The 16782-nt window shown below is 45.4% G+C and overlaps 1 protein-coding gene across 3 annotated transcripts in view; it reads left to right on the top strand.

Annotated features, from left to right (window-relative positions):
• The window catches only part of Rbm20 (RNA binding motif protein 20), a 205513-nt gene that overhangs the window by 170856 nt on the left and 17875 nt on the right, over positions 1-16782 (top strand). For all 3 annotated transcript variants that reach the window (XM_052761009.1, XM_052761008.1, XM_052761010.1), the window contains exons 8-9: positions 4165-4244; positions 9911-10580. In XM_052761009.1, coding sequence (XP_052616969.1) covers positions 4165-4244; positions 9911-10580 — 750 coding nt within the window. The remainder of the gene's footprint in view (positions 1-4164; positions 4245-9910; positions 10581-16782) is intronic.

Below are 16782 nucleotides of genomic sequence, written 5' to 3'. Positions count from 1 at the left end.
GCTCCTCTGGGGCAAGTAATGTATTAAGCACCTTCCATGCATTATCTGTTTTAATCTTGACGTCAGTCCTGCCAGACAGGTATTATAATCTCACTTTTACAGATGAAGATATTGAGCCTAATAGAAGTTCCACAGCTTGCCCAAGATCATAGTTACTGGACGATCCATGATGAAAACGTGAGACTGTTGGCTGGGTGTGACGGTGTTTGCCTTTAACCCCAGCACTGGGGAGGCAAGGGCAGGTAAAACTATAAATTCAAGGCCAAGCTGACCTTGCCTTGTGAGTTGCAAGTCAGCCAGGGCTACCCTCTAGGACTTAGACCCTGTCTCAATAACACAACAAAATAAATAAAACCAACGAACCAAACAACAAAATGAAACAAATAAAAAACCCTGAGACTACCTTGGGTTTGCACCAGATACGGTATTGTTTTATATCGCATTGTTAGGTTTTCCACCACCCACAAGAAAACACAAAACAAAAGAGCAGGAACTCAAGTAGTTTTGTGCTCACAGTCCCCCAGGCAGAACAGTGGAGAGACAGTATTCTGACAGAGCTTCCCAAAGCCAGGGTGCACAACGTCACCAGACCAGGGCTCCTGCCAGAATTGTTCAGATTCTGCAGGTCTGGGACAAGGCTGTGCCTGCATTTCTGTGACAGCCCCCAGCAGATGCTGTCCCTCCTGGTCCTAAGAGTACACTTGAAGTGGCAAAGGCCTGGAACATAATGTTTTCTGACCTTTGCTATGGGTTTTCAGCTCCTCATGTTGTCATACTGTCCCTCTGGGTCATCGTGACCTTCAGCATATTCCAACTGTGTGGCCTCTAAATTGACATGAATCAGCTCTCACACACGCATTCTCTCTCTCTCTCTCTCTCTCTCTCTCTCTCTCTCTCTCTCTCTCTCTCTCTCTCTTCTCTCTCTCTCTCTCTCTCTCCCTCTCCTCTCCTCTCCTCTTCTTTCTCTGTCTCTGTCTCTGTCTCTGTCTCTGTCTCTCTCTCTCTCTCTCTCTCTCTCTCTCTCTCTCTCTCTCTCTCTCCATGTAATAGAAACTTGTGGCAAGTAAGCCTATTGATGTAGGTGAAAGAATTTCTTGGCTCATTTGAATGAAAGTGCAGGAGTAGCTGACTGCAGGTACAGCTGGATTTTGCACCCAATGAGATCAAGATGTTGTTGTTCTCTGTTGTGCTTTCTTCTGTCATGGCTTTGTTTTCTGAGTGCTTCATGGGATGGCCCCCAGCAGCCCCAGGCTCTCTCCCCTAGATGGCGTGGTAGCCCTCTGCAGTAGCTTCGGGTGTTAGGCCCTATCTCCGGGTGTTATGCCCTATCTCCGGGTGTTATGCCCTATCTCCGGGTGTTATGCCCTATCTCCGGGTGTTATGCCCTATCTCCGGGTGTTAGGCCCTATCTCCGGGTGTTAGGCCCTATCTCCGGGTGTTTGTTAGGCCCTATCTCTGGGTGTTAGGCCCTATCTCCGGGTGTTAGGCCCTATCTCCGGGTGTTAGGCCCTATCTCCGGGTGTTAGGCCCTATCTCCGGGTGTTAGGCCCTATCTCCGGGTGTTAGGCCCTGTCTCCGGGTGTTAGGCCCTATCTCCTTCAGTAAGAGAGGACCAGGCTCACGCCCACAAAACCTCTGACAGTCATTCTGATTGGACTGATTCACCACAGGTGCCCATCCCTGAACCAGTCTCTGTGGCCAGGGGAAGGCTGTGCTTTGATTGACAAGGCCATGTAGGGCAGGAGAATTAGCTGTACAGAGAGGGGAGTTTCCAGGAAGAAGCTGAATGAAAGGAGACCTACAGGCTGGGAAGTCCAGTCATGTCAGAAACAACTGGGGCTGCGCTAACAGAGCCTGGGTCTGATGAATTTCAGGCTCATAGAGAAGATTTCAGCATCTTCCCTAAACTTTGGAGGTCAGACCAACATCTGCAGAGGACCTAAACCCCACCCTCATCCCAGCAGCTTTCAAAGGGTGCTGTTTGTCATGCCCTGAGGCTTTTGGTGACTGATGCCAAACAGGTTTCGTTACTCTGCCTTTCTAGATGTAGAAGGTGAGTCTCCCACATTCAATAAGCCGTGACCCCAGACTCTGCCAGTTGGAGGACAGAACCAACTTTCACATGGTTAAGATTCCAACTTCTGGTCCCTCTCTGTCAGTAGCAAGCACTTTCCTGGGACCTCCAGGGGCTTAGACTCTTGTCCTGTGTTCGAAGCAGCAAGACGTATTGACAGTGAGAACTGTGTGCTGGCCTCCTGTGTGGGTATTGATCTGCATCAGTGTCACCACAGAACGGAGGAAGAGATGTGACATCTGAGATTTGCTTCAAAAGAATTTCAGGGGTGGGAAAAGAAGGTCAGAATACAGATCTCACAAGATTAGGCAGGATTCCAGTATACGTTCATTCTACATTCTTGTGTATTCAAATTGTCCTGTAATAACAAGGTATCCCAAATGGCATCATAGACTGACTTCATTCTCTTTCACTTCTACTTCTCTGGAATGGTGACAACATTGTGACACTTGCACCTGAAAGGAGAGGAGCCTGAGTGCTTCTTGACCACACTGCCTGCCCTGCGGTGGGGGTTCTGTAAAACCTATCTCCTCTATCTGCTGCCCCACAAGGCTGCACTCCTCTTCTTATTCCTGCTTTCCTGGGTCTGAAAGGAACAACCAGGAAGGCACTAAATTCCACAAGAGTAGAAAACACTGACCTCTAAAACTTTTTACAAAAAGAAGCCCCTGTCCAAACGACTCTGGTGATTTTACTGTGCTCTGAGAAGTTGCCTGGTTTGGGGACGTACTCTTCAGCTGCTGCCTTCTTCAATTGTTCCAGCACAAGTCACAGACTGGAGACCTGGAATTGGCCTCCTCGATGTCGCACAGCTTGTCACATAGACGTGACTGATCCTGGTGGCTCCCATTAGTGTTCCCAAGCTCCATTGTTTGTCATGCGTTGGCTGCATGAAAGCAGTGGCCAACGTCTAAGGGAAGGCCGAAAGACTAGCTCAAGGGATTCCAGACATCTCTGTCTGGGATGAGTATGGGTGGAAGGAAACATTCTGGGCAGGAGCGTTCTTCCCAGCCCCTGGCCCAGCCTTGGCCTCTTCACAACAGCCTTGGGCTCTGCAAGGTTTTGGTGCCATTCAAGCAGATATGGAGATAGTTGACAGCGTGTGTTCTGGGAAACCTGGTACTTGCATGAAACATTGCATATGCTTATAAAGTGTCAAGGTTTATACTTTCTGTTGAATACAAGTACCATTTGCCTGAGGTGTGAGGTACTCTTGGGGCTAGCTGTCCCAACTAGTGCTGACTCCCTGGGTCTGTGTCCTTGCTCTTCCATGTCTCAGGATCAGAGTCTTCTCTTTGTCCTTTCCTTTGCATCTACATCTGACAGGTGATCCCTCCCTGGCTTGAATATTTTACACCTTTCCCCTGTGTCCCTAGACTCTTTCTCTGAAACCACAGACAGATCCTCCTCCATTTTCACCTTTACTAGGTGCTTCTCCCAGACCTACCCTTCACTGTAGCGATAGCAGATCAGCAGCCATGCCTTGCTGAGAATGCAGAATTCCAGTCTCTGTCCACTAGACCTGGGTTTCCCAGAATGAGATACATGATGTTCTCTAGTGTCTGATTGGCTCTGGAAGTCTTTGTAAGTCACATAGGTAAAGGTACAGAAGAAAGAGTAATTGATTAGGCTTCTTACTAGAATTCTTTGTCAACACTTGACATGGTAAATGGAGAAGTTTTTTTGTTTTGTTCGAGGTAGGGTTTCTCTGTGTAGCCCTGGCTGTCCGAGAACTTGCTCTGTAGGCCAGGCTGGTCTTGAACTCAGAGATTTGCCTGCCTCTTCCTCCTGAGTGCTGGGATTAAAGGTGTGCACCACCCTGCCCAGTTGTGATTGAGATTTTTAGTTCTATTTTTTTTTTTAACATCTGCTTTATTAAGCCATAACTCACATGCTTTGCTCTCTGGACCCTGAGCCCTACTCTGGTCCTCCTCGTGCTCACACTCCTCATCTTTTGGATCAACCCCTCTATCTTTCCTGCAACAGATGTCATTTCCCCTGTGGTAGGCTGGGCAATGAGCGAGGCAGGTCCTAGCTGCTTCCCACGGACACTTGCAGTGTTCTCTAATGACCTCTCTGACTTTGCCTAGAAACCTGGGAAAAATGTGGCTGCTATCATCCAGGACATCCATTCCCAGAGGGAGAGGGACATGTTCCGAGAAGCTGACAGGTGAGGCTCTGGGTTTTAGGGCAGAGACCTGGAGGTTAAAATATCTTCTAGCTTCTTGTTCTTAGGGGATGTCTTAGTTAGGGTTAATACTGCTGCAATGAAACACCATCACCAAAAGTCACTTGGGGAGGAAAGGGTTTATTTTACTCACACTTCCCTATAACAATTCATTAGCCAAAGTGATTAGGGCAGGAACTTGCAGCAAGTCTTTCTCTGTCCCACCAGCCAGCTCCCAAATCACTACATGAAGGCTTCTTATATGAAAGCTCAGCTGATACCTTAGGCTTGTTTCTAACCTGCTCTTATAACTTAAATTAACCCATTTCTATTAATTTATGTGTGGCCATGTGGCTCATGGGTTTTACCTCTCCTCCTACATGTCTGGCTTCCTCTGTGTCTGGCTGGCAACTCTGCCGCCTTCTTCCCAGAATTCTCTCTGCTCTGAAAATCCTGAATGGCTATTGGCAATTCAGTTTTTCTTATTAAACCAATCCAAGTGACACATCTTTACAGTGTACAAAAAGATTATTCCACAACATTTCTCCCTTTTTGTCTAAATTTAAAAAAAGGCTTTAACTCTAACATAGTAAAACTGTATACAATAAGAACAATTATCAGATGCTGTCTGAATAGGAAGGAAAGGTATCAACTCTAACAAATGAAACTATATGCAATAAGAACAATCATCAAGCAAGAATCTCACTCACAATGTCCAGTCTATCTTCATTTGGCATATTTGGGATAAATATTCCATTATCTATTTTTTATACCTAAACCATTTTTATTATAACTTGTATTATCATTCTAAAAATATCTTTTTAGACCTTAAAACATCATTTTGGATAAACAACTTAAACTTTTAAGTTTTTAACCTTATAAACTTTACATCTCTTAAGTAAGTTTCTTTTCTGAATTTGGTAACAAGGAAAACTGTAAAACTATAACTATATACTCTTCAATCTCCATCAGAGAGCTAAGAAGGATAAAATATTACTTGAGTAAACAGGAAGTGCATAGAAAGCAACTTCCAAAACTAAGAAATGGCAGAGACATCTGATAGCCTGGCAGTTACCCAAGGTTCCTTTGTAACACTGGAACATCTGTCTTCGACCTACAGGCCTAGAATAACTGATATACCTTTCTGTGAAACAGGAATTTTGAAGGACTGCCCCCCCTCCCTTGTTTTGGCAAAGTTCAGCAGTCACTTTCCTGTGTGTCCTGCAGAATGTCTGGCAGACTTTTCTCTGAAACAGGAATTTTGAAGGACTGCTCTGTCTTATCTTGGCAAATTTCAGTAGTCTTTTTCCTTTGTGTCCTGCTTGTCCAGTTTATACAGCATATTGTCAGCAGTCAAAACAAGAGCAGTTTCTTGCTTAAATGGTTAGTTTTACCATACTGAAAGTAAACGCCATACGGAGTTTCTTTGATGCCCATCATCTTCTCTGAAGTAAATTGGTACTCCAGGAGCAGATGTGTCTCATTTTCATGAAAATCCCTATGTTACAAAACAATTTAAATGCCATGCTCTATAGGTCTTTGAAGTGTTTGAAGACCATCTAATCTAAAATATATCTCTATTTGACCTTGAAAACATACCTAACATGATTACAAGTTTGATGGTTATAGGTGACTAACTACTAACCTATATTTCTTTATCCTAAATAGTTTGTAATAATAACTTTCAAGGACTAGAAAATTACATTACATTGTTAAATTAACTGCATAGGTAAAATACCTTAAACAAGAGTAGAAATAGATGTATAGTATGTTCTAACAAAAATAATCTTAAATTTGTATCAACATACAAAAATCCATACCAATGTAAAATATTTGAGACTAGTGGTTGTTTAAAAGTAGACACAACAATCCACCCTTTTATCTCATCATTTTTATACTATATCTCCCCTTTTTCTCTTCAGAAAGAGATCCCTGAATCTAATCTCTTTTGCTAAGTTTTTTTTCTGACCATGACCAATAACAATTTGTAATCAACCCCCCTAAACAATGACAAACATCCATAGCCCACTGAATGACCAAAAACCATCCATCCCACCTCTTGGGAATATGGGTGTTGAGTTCTCTAGACTGCTTCCTGTTGTCTGGGGGTGCTGGAATCTTTGGGGGACCCTGAGAAAATTAGGATATCGGTCAAGTCCTGGCTAGAATATAGTCTATGAGGCTGGGCCCTCTCAGCCAGCAGCCTTTAAGCTATTCTGGATGCAGAACTCTGAGGAAACTGCAACAGAGGCACTCTGAGAGGCTGGATCACCTGGGCCACCCATTTTCATTGGTGTCTGGTCCCCCTGCTCTGAAAACACATAAAGGTATGAAAGGTATGAAAAAACATACCTTTCAAAGGTAACATATATATCTGCATTAACACAGGTATGGACTGTGCATTGTATACAAGCCAACCAAAGATGATTTTTTGCTTTATGTTTGAGCAGGTAAAATAAATGTCACCTGTCTTATGTAGTTTTTCTAGGTTTGTTTCTTTATATCTGTAGCCAAGATTTTCAGGGAGTCTCCCCCATCAAACCTGATACTCTTTAACCTTGAGCAAATCCACAGCCTTTTATTTTCTATGGAAATAAAAGCATAACTTTTTCTCCAAAGTAACATATTTTTTGACTTCCATTTTGAAATTAAGAAATTTAAAAATTATATAGGTTGCTTTAATTTGGCAGTTTTCATAAACCAGTGTTTCTTAGCACTATTGTTTGCTGCTCATCAATAAAAAAATTAATCTCAGCCGGGCGGTGGTGGCGCACGCCTTTAATCCCAGCACTCGGGAGGCAGAGCCAGGCGGATCTCTGTGAGTTCGAGGCCAGCCTGGACTACCAAGTGATTTCCAGGAAAGGCGCAAAGCTACACAGAGAAACCCTGTCTCGAAAAACCAAAAAAAAAAAAAAAAAAAAAAAAAAAATTAATCTCAACAAGACACCATACAGAATCCAGACTCTCTGTGTATTTTCTGTCTTTTCATGACTATGTTTTTTATTACTTTATTTCTCTCTTTAAAGACTTTATTATTTTTAAACTTTTTTATGACTGTCTACATTCTTTTTCTTTTTCTTTTCTTAAGCCTATGCACATTGTTAAACACACTGTAACCTATTTAGAAGTTTTTCCATCTGAATCTGCTTTACTGTGTATCTGTAACCTTTTTTGCCTGCATGAGCAAAGCCTAAACTCCTGTGCAGCTTAGCTCATGGCCCACTGGTGTCTCAAGCCCACAAGCAATGGCCAGGAGAGGCATCACTGTACGTTGGCCTGCATGCGAGACTGCAGGACTAGGAAGCCACATTTGACTAATTTTGTGTGTTTGAAACCTTTTTTTAAAGCTCTCTCAGGTCTTATGTGGAAATACATACCCCTACATTGGATGCCATTTGTGGCAAGTCTTTCTCTGACTTCTTTTTTTAAAATTTTTTTATTTTACTTCTTTCTTTAAAGACTTTTACTATTATTTTTAAATTATTTTTTCCTGCCATATGTAGTGAGTCTTTCTCTGTCCCACCAACCAGCTCCCAAATCACTACATGAAGGCTTCTTATATGAAAGCTCAGCTGATACCTTAGACTTGTTTCTAACTAGTTCTTATAACTTAAATTAACCCATTTCTATTAATTTATGTGTGGCCATGTGGCTCATGGCTTTTACCTCTCCTCCTGCATGTCTGGCTTCCTCTGTGTCTGACTAGTGACTCCGACTTCCCAGCGTCCTCTCTGCTCCCCCCCCCATATCCTGTCTAGCTATTGACCATTCAGTTTTTTTATTAAACCAATCCAAGTGACACATCTTCACAGTGTGAAAAAAGATTATTCCACAACAGGAACTCAAACAAGGCAGGAGCCTGAAGGCAGGAGCTGATGCAGAGGCCATGGAGGTTGCTGCTTATTGGTTTGTTCCTCATGGCTTGCTCAGCCTGGTTTCTTATAGCACCCAGGATCACCAGCCCAGAGGTGACCCTACCCACAAGGCTGGGCTCTCCCTTGTCAATCACAAATTAAGAAAATGCCTTACTGGCTTGCCTACAGCTGGATCTTATGGAGGCATTTTCTCAATTAGGGTTCCCTCCTCTCAGAGGACTCTAGCCTGTGTCAAGTTGACATAAAATTAGCCAGCATGGGGGATTTGAGTTGTAACTTGGCCCGCCCTTGGCTCTGATCATCGGTCTGTCCTTCTGGCCTCCACTCCTCCCTGTTCACATAAAAGGTGCCACTATAGACCAGAAGTGTGCTCAGGTTAGATGGGGGATGCTGGGCTTCTCTAGCTGTTCCTCTTGTGCTGGAAAGGAATACAGCAACTGAGAGTTGATGTCTGGCTCTGTGGGGCAAGCTGTCACTTTACTGACACATTCTGGGTGTACATAGTGGTGTCAGAGATTCTGTTTAGAGGTAGCCAGTTACTGATTTTTCACGAGCTGAATGGAGATGTAGAAATAAGGATGTAGATGGGAAAAACCCACCTGATTCCTTGAACATCAGTTCCGTAGGATGCTGAATGCTGTAATTGCCCAACTAAGTTCTTTTAACTGACGTTTATGACCCTTAAGATGGGAAAACATAACCAGACCTGCAGTCTCCAGAGTGGCCACAGGGGGTGCTCTAACCTAACTGTAGAGGACAAGTGTCCAGCTGAAGAGACTCCTCTAGTCCTGGAAGAGGTGCAGCTCTGGGTCCTGGCAGTGAGGGGAACATTGTTGTTCTACATTTGAGAACGAAATGAGAATGTCCCATCCTTTTAGGGTGTCAGGTGTGGGATTCAGGTGATCCGTTCAATAGCCTTCAGAGAGCATGTGAGTGTTCAGGATTGGGATTTTTGTCTGATTTTCTTATTTAAAATGGTGGTTACTTGGGGTTTAATGGTGTGTATAAGGACAGATCATGGCACCTGTGGTTATGTGGCAGCTAGAGTGGGAAGACTTTGAAGTTTGGCTCCAAACCTTAGGCAGAGCCACTTCCTGGGCTTTCCTGTCTTCCTCTCAAATTTGAACAGGTCTGAGTTCTGAGACCTTTGCCAACCCTTAGATGTCTTCCTAATTCTTTGTTTTGTGGATTGCTGAGCCTGCCTCCTCACTCCTGCCACTCCCCAACTATAAGCAGCCCTCTTCCATTCCCAGAATCCTAACTGCTTGTAATGAGGTCTAAATAAGAGGAAAAAAGGAAGATAAGTCACCTATAATCTGATGGGGTCCAAGTGGAGGGGTGACTTCAAGTCTTACAAGCAAGCGACATTGGATCTGGGTAGTCAGTGTCTCCAAGGACAGACATGGCAAGCGCACCACTTAGCCCTTTATTAGGAGTCCTCACCCTGTACATCCCCAGGAAAAGACTCTCCTGGGGTCCGTACCCTGAACAGAGCTTCCAAGAGGAAGTAAAGTAGGACTAAGCCAAACCAATATAATCTTTTCCCAGCTCCTAGGAGCAGACTGTAGGGGAGGGGGCAGAGAGCGGCTTAGGTGGAAATCCATGCCTGTAATTCAAGAGGGAGGACAGGCGTGTTCCTGGCCACCCTGTGTAGAGCTGGCTTGTGACTGACAAATGTCCAGGTGGGTAGGTAGTTCCAAGGACATCTCTGAGAGGAACTATGTGCGTCTACACCTGGGTGGTGTGGGGTATGGGCTCTGCAGCTTCTAAACGCTGACTTTTCCTTCCTCCCAGATATGGTGCAGAGCGGCCACGTTCTCGAAGCCCCGTGAGCCGATCGCTTTCCCCCAGATCCCACACTCCAAGTTTTACTTCCTGTAGCTCTTCCCACAGTCCACCAGGCCCTTCTCGGGCCGACTGGGGCAATGGCCGGGACTCCTGGGAGCACTCTCCCTATGCAAGGAGGGAAGACGACCGAGAGCCCGTCCCCTGGAGGGAGAACGGGGAGGACAAGAGGGACAGGACAGATGTTTGGGCCCACGACCGGAAACACTACCCCAGGCAACTGGACAAAGCTGAGTTGGATGAGCGACTTGAAGGAGGGAGGGGCCACCGGGAAAAGTACCCGAGGTCAGGGTCCCCCAGCCCACTCCATTCTTTGTCCAGCTACAAAGGCCGAGAAGATGGCTACTATCGAAAGGAGCCTAAAGCCAAGTTGGACAAACACCCCAAGCAGCAGCAGGAAATACCAGGAAGGTCCAGGCGGAAAGAAGAGGCCAGATTTCGGGAAACTCGACACCCTCCCCCAGAGGACTCGGGCAAGGAGGATGAACTGGAACTCAAGATCACTAGGTCTCCGGAGGTTGCCAAGTCCAAGCAGAGTGAGAAAAGCAAAGCCAAGAGACCTGACAGAGACCAAGGAGGAGCTGATGATAAAAAAGAAAGCAGAATGGCAGAGAATGAGGTAATGATGCAGATGTGACCCTAGGAAAGGTGAGGCTGGCCCGGAGGGAAATCACAAGCCTCGAATATTGATGATGAACGTGTACAGAAGGAATGAATGTTTCTGACCGTTTGCCATGTGCAGGGTACTGTGCAAAGTACACTCTGTCAACTACCACTTAATCCTCATAGCAACCCCACAAAGTCAGGATCGCTGTTACTCCAGAGGGGGGAAACACAGCATGATGCTATTCCATCAAGGAGACCGGGCTGGGAACCAGGACAGCCAGAGTTGTAGTGAGTGATCCAGCTCCAAGTCCCACGGGACCTTGTTGCCTTCACTAGAAGTTAAGGAGAGACTTGATGGAAAGGCCCTTTGTAGTTCTGTGTGCCCAGGGTGGAGTGTTCCTGGGTGTTGGCACCCACATTTACCCAAGGGAGATTAGATCTTGCTCCATTCTGTGCACCTGCCAAAAGTATCACTGGCCCTGGGGCTCCAAGGACAGGAAAGGAGAGATGGCCACCACCCTCAAAGTTATGCTGCGAGCTCAAGCATGGTGAGCTTCTCCAGATAAGACTTTCATTTCATTTTAGTAAAGGCACATTGCAACCAGCTGGCACTTTAGAGGATAGCAGTGGAGCAGAAACTTGGATCTAAGTGCCAGCTGGTTGCAATGTCGGAATTCTAACTTGATTTATGTTTCCTTTTAGCTGAGGCCTCCTATTAAACAGAGGTGAGGTAGTAGAGTTTTAGGGGTTTTCATAAGAAACTTAATCCTTAAAATCCTCTGTGCGTATCTTCTAGTCACTCTGAAGAAGGAGTTGGTGACAGTCCAAATAAGGAGTCCAATTCTTAATTCCATGAACACTGAAGAGTCACTTTGGGCTATTATTCCAGTCTTCATTCCTCCATGCTCAGGAAGGGTGCCAGGTGGTGGTCTAGACACAAGCAAACCACAGTGAAAAGGACATAGCCCATAAATGGTAGAGGCCCAGGTCTAACGAACATAAAGTAATCTGCATATAGTAGAACCCAAGTTTATAGTGGATCAGCAGCTCTGTAAGCAATTGACATTACAGAATAAAAGCTACATGTGGAGGGTATTCGAGCTGGGTATTAAAAATGGACAGAAACCAGTTTGGTATTCATGGTAGAAGCTGCAGCAAGCAGAAGTGAAAGCAAATGACTGTTTTCAAGAACCTGCAGATACTCAACACGGCTGCATTTGTAGGACATGCTTAAAGATTCTGTTTTTTAAACATAAATCATGATCCTGCTAGAAACACATAGTGAACACACACCAAAGATTTTTATTAGCTCCTACATTACATCTTAACAGCATATGATATAAAGTCAGCTCAAAAGAGGGGCTAATGAACAGGCAACTTATGTAAGCAAATCGACACAGAGATTTGCTAGTGAGGTGTCACTCACTGGTGTCTTTCGCAGGAAACAGGGAATCGGCTGAGTCTTCACTGGATAAAACTCATTTGGCCTGGCGGTGGTGGCGCACGCCTTTAATCCCAGCACTCGGGAGGCAGAGCCAGGCGGATCTCTGTGAGTTCGAGGCCAGCCTGGTCTCCAAAGCGAGTTCCAGGAAAGGCGCAAAGCTACACAGAGAAACCCTGCCTCGAAAAAACAAAACAAAAAACAAAAAACAAAAACAAAAAAAAAAACTCATTTGCATCTTGATGAGTAAGAAGTGTCTGCATTAGGATCAATGATCAATTTTCAGCACAGATGTAAAATTACTGACTACCAAAGAATCAGATACCTTAGCAGGATGTGGTAGACAAATGCCTACCATTCTATGAACAGGATACCAGGCCTGGGCCTAGTGGCACAGACCTGTAATCCAGAGAAGTAGACAGAAGCAGAAGGATCTCAAGTTCAAGGCCAGCCTGGGCAATTTAGTGAAACCCTGACTCAAAATAAAAATGTGAATGACTAGGATGAAACTCAGTGGTAGAGCATTGCCTAGTTATAAGAGGCTCTGGATTCAAACCCCAGTTAAGTAAATAAGTAAGTAAATAAATAGAGGAAGGACAGGGGGTCCTACCAGTAATCTTTGTTGTCCATTTCAAAGTCTGCCATGTTTTCTCAACTGGCAAACCAGACACTGCACAGGATGTGATGTCAGAGAAGTGGGTGGGACAGACTCTCTGTGCCCTGTTAAAGACCTACACTGGGTTCTGAGAACCTGGCAAGCCAGCTGATAATTTTAAGAGGATACACTTTTTAAAACTGTGTCCCTGCTTTCCATGTTTGTGGATTCAACCCACCACAAATTGAAAATATTTTGTGAATAAGTTTTGTCTTGAATGAACATCTACAAACCTTAAAAAAAATGTTATGTCTAAAGAAGACAGTAAAGTAGCTATTCACATAGTGTTTGCATGGCCCCAGGGATAAAAAGTAATCCAGAGGTGATTTAAAGTTTGTGAGAGGATATGTGTGGGTTATAGGCAAATAGGAGGATTTTATATAAGGGCCTTAGGCACTTGCAGACCCTGGCATGTGACAGGAATCTGGGACACACACACCGTAGACACCACAGGACAGCTGTATTTGCTCAGAAGTGGTAAAGAAGTTAGGGGTGTCTCAGTGCCTCAAGAAAGGCCAGCAGGGTGAGTTGGCAGGCCTTTGCACAGGATCCCCTTGGCATGGAGTCTTGCTTCCCCAGAAGTCCACTTGGCTTGTTCTTAGCATCTATGTATGGCTGCTGTGTAACATCTCAACATCCTGCCCACTTCTGTCTCCTCTTACCTTTCTGTGCTCAGGGTGATCTGTGTACACATCGCTGAGTAGCATTATGTAACATAGTGTCTGCTCTCACCCCACAACCCCCAGACACCATCTCTACAACGCAATAATCTTTTGTGTTTACAGCCTTGTCACAGCCTTGTCTCTGCCCTTAGAGTAGAGCTTGGCACAGCGTGGGTGTTGAACAAGTGTCTGTGGAGGAGGCAAAGGTCTGACTCCTGAGAGCCAGGCCACACTCTAGCATTTGCTAAGTAGGGGTGATCATTAGACCACAATAGTGTTTAGTGAGCTTATGCTCCTGACAGATGCTCTGAAATCTCTATAGGTGGAGAACAGGTGGCCAAATCCATACCTGACCTTTGAACCCCAGAAAGAAGGAAAGAAATCAAGTCACTGAGAGAGGGTGAGGGAAAGAAGCTGCAGCCCATCCTTCTAGAAGGGAGGAGTCAAGGACCACGATGTGTCCAGGCAAGCCAAGCCAGAGGGGTGGGAGGATGAGTGAGGCCAAGCAAGAATTGGTGACTGCTCAGCTCCAGATGGTGGCTACCATGCCGAGCGCATGCCCCTGCCACCAGATCTCCCTCTTCTTAGAGCAAGACCCAGCTCTACAGATATGCATGGAGTCTCTCATGCTTTAGAAAGTCCAGGGTGGGTACATTTTTTCGTTGCAAGCGTGTCTCCAGACTCAGGTAAAGCTGGATGTAGTAGCACATGTCTATAATCACAATGATCCTATGATGAGATGGGAGGTGCAGACAGGAAGATCTCTGGAAGCCTGTGGGCCACCTAGTGTGGTACCACGGCAAACAACAAAGATGCCTTGTCTAAAACGAGGTGGAAGATGAGGACCAATACCTGAGTTGTCTTCTGATGCATACATACATGCTGTGCACATATGTGTCTGTAGACAAACATGTACACACATATGCATGTGGGCACCACACACACACACACACACACACACACACACACACACACACACACACACACACGAAAATGGGTAGTCTGAACCACATCTCTAAGTCTCACACAGCTGGAGACTTGCCGAAGACAAACCCTGATGGGATGGTGGGGGGAACAATCTAGAAGAAATAGAGGCAGAGTCAGGCGGATCTCTGTGAGTTCGAGGCCAGTCTGGTCTATAGAGCGAGATCCAGGACAGGTACCAAAGCCACAAAGAAACCCTGTCTCGAAAAACAGAAAAAGAGGAGGAGGAGGAGGAGGAGGAGGAGGAGGAGGAGGAGGAGGAGGAGGATAAGAAGAAATAGAAAAACCGCTCGTGCTCGGTTCAGAGACCCCAGCACTCTGGGACACGGTGGAAAGGCCATGTCACTCTTCGCGTGAACAGAACAGGAGTGATTCTAAGCAGGAGAGCTGTGAGATGCTGTGGGTAGCTGTAGGGAATTCAAGGCTTCCCTGTGGAGATTGGAAGGAAGGCTGCATACTTTGGGAGTGAAAAGGAAGGTCAGACAGAGGGAGCAGCGTATGCAAAGGCTCCTTGTGGTTAGAGGCTGGTGTGGCTTATGTATTGGGAGGTGAGATGCATTTGTCCACAGGAGCCATAGCATGCGGGGCCTTGAGTGCAGATTAAAGATTCTCAGTCCTCAGTGAAAGGGGAAATAAAGGAAATCTGACAAGAAAGTGCACAGGGGATGTGACTCTTTTTCCATCTTCAGAGGAGCCTTTTGGATTGCCTTGTAGAAAATAGAAAAGAGACCGTACCTGAGCAGGATTCCTGGCTCTGTGGTGGCAATACCTGCTTACCACCTTGAGACCTACTGCCTTGGTCTATGAGGTGGGGGAGCTGGGTATGGATTCCATTTGTCTGTTCCCCCGAAAGTGCCCTTCTCACCTAGAGCTGTCTAGAGGGCAAAGAGAAACCTGGAAGCTCCCTCCCCCTGCTCCTTTTTACAGGTTTTTGTGGTGAGGGGCTTCTGGCTACATCATTAAGGCTACCACCCTTTGCTCCCAAGCTTGAACTGGATGGGATGCTTCACTGTATTGACCAGGAGTTGTGTCTGCAGGAACTACTCATAAATGGGAGTTTATTTTCATAAGGAAGGGCTAGGGATAATTTATTCAAGGAGATTAAAACAACAACAATGTAAATGGCCATCGTTGGCTCTGGTAGCTGAAGGACAGCTGTAGTTGCTTTGCTCTGCCCACAGAAGACTTGAGGAAAGCTCAGAGTGGATTCCCCTGTATCAACTGTCCCTATCCAGTAATAACCAGTTATACCAGTCACCCCCCAGTTCCTGCTCCAATTGGCTCCTTATCAGCTCAAGAGGGTGTGTCTCGTTGTAAGTAATTAAAACTAGAACCTTTACTTTGAACCAACTTCAGCCAAGAATGTTGATAAACTACAATGTCTCCTATCCCAAAGAAGCCTAGGGAGTAGCCTTGATTTGATGACCAAGGGTTAAGTAATGGGAGAGTAAACTCTAGAAACTTCTAAAGTGAGAATTAGCAAGGCTTTTCTTTTAGAAATATTTATTTATTTCATGTGTATGGGTGTTTTGCCTGCATGTTTATCTGTACACCACTTGAATGCTTGCTGTCTGTGGAGGCCAGAGGAGGGCATCACATCCCCAGGAACTGGAGTTACAGACAGCTGTGAGCCACCACGCTGGTGCTGAGAATTAAACCTGGGTCCTCTGGAAGAGCAGCCAGTGCTCATAACTGCAGAGTTATCTCTCCAGACCCGAAGCCTTTTCTACAAAGGATCAGATTGATAATATTTTAGTCTAAGAAGGCCAAGGGGCAAAGTTGAGGGTTTTATGTGGTTACTTATATAATCATTTAAAATGTAACTTTGCAGGGCTGGTGGAAGGGATCAGTGGGTAAGAGTGCACACTGCTCTTGCAGAGAACCCTTGTTTGGTTCCCAGCACACACAATGGGTAGCTCACAAGTGCCTGACTCCATAAGATCTGATGTCTTTTGCTCCATAGTCACCTGTACTCATATGAGTGTACATACACGAGCGTGTGCACACGTGCATGCACATACATAGACACACAAACACACACAAATGTAACTTCAAAATTGTAAAAGTACTATGTGGACTACAGATTGCTGCCCCTGGTTGCTGCCTAGCAACCCTAATTCTCAAACCAAACACCTGTTTTCAGTTGCTCTGTTTCCTAGATGTGGATCACTAGCCTGAGGACCTGAACTGGGCTGGAACTATGAGGGAGGAGGAGGGTAAGGGACTGATTCGGATCACAGCACCAGTGGGGTGACAACTCCCTTCCTACACATAAGGAGATAAAGTGGATTGTGTGTATGTGTAAAATTGGAGGGAAATGTCACCACAGTGGCCAGCGTGTTGCCTGCACAAGTCAGGTCACTTTTAGCTTCTTATAGTCACTCTCACTGCAAACACTCAGGTCGCCAGGGATTTCTGTTCCCCGAAAGCCAATGGGCCAGCTTCAAAATGTTTTTCTGTCTGTCTGTCTGTG

The sequence above is a fragment of the Peromyscus californicus genome, unplaced genomic scaffold (genome assembly GCF_007827085.1).
Source record: "Peromyscus californicus insignis strain IS unplaced genomic scaffold, ASM782708v3 Scaffold_4__1_contigs__length_199733344, whole genome shotgun sequence".
Lineage (NCBI taxonomy): Eukaryota > Metazoa > Chordata > Mammalia > Rodentia > Cricetidae > Peromyscus > Peromyscus californicus.
Note: the sequence above shows the minus strand (reverse complement) of the source record. Positions and strands in the feature narration are given on the sequence as shown.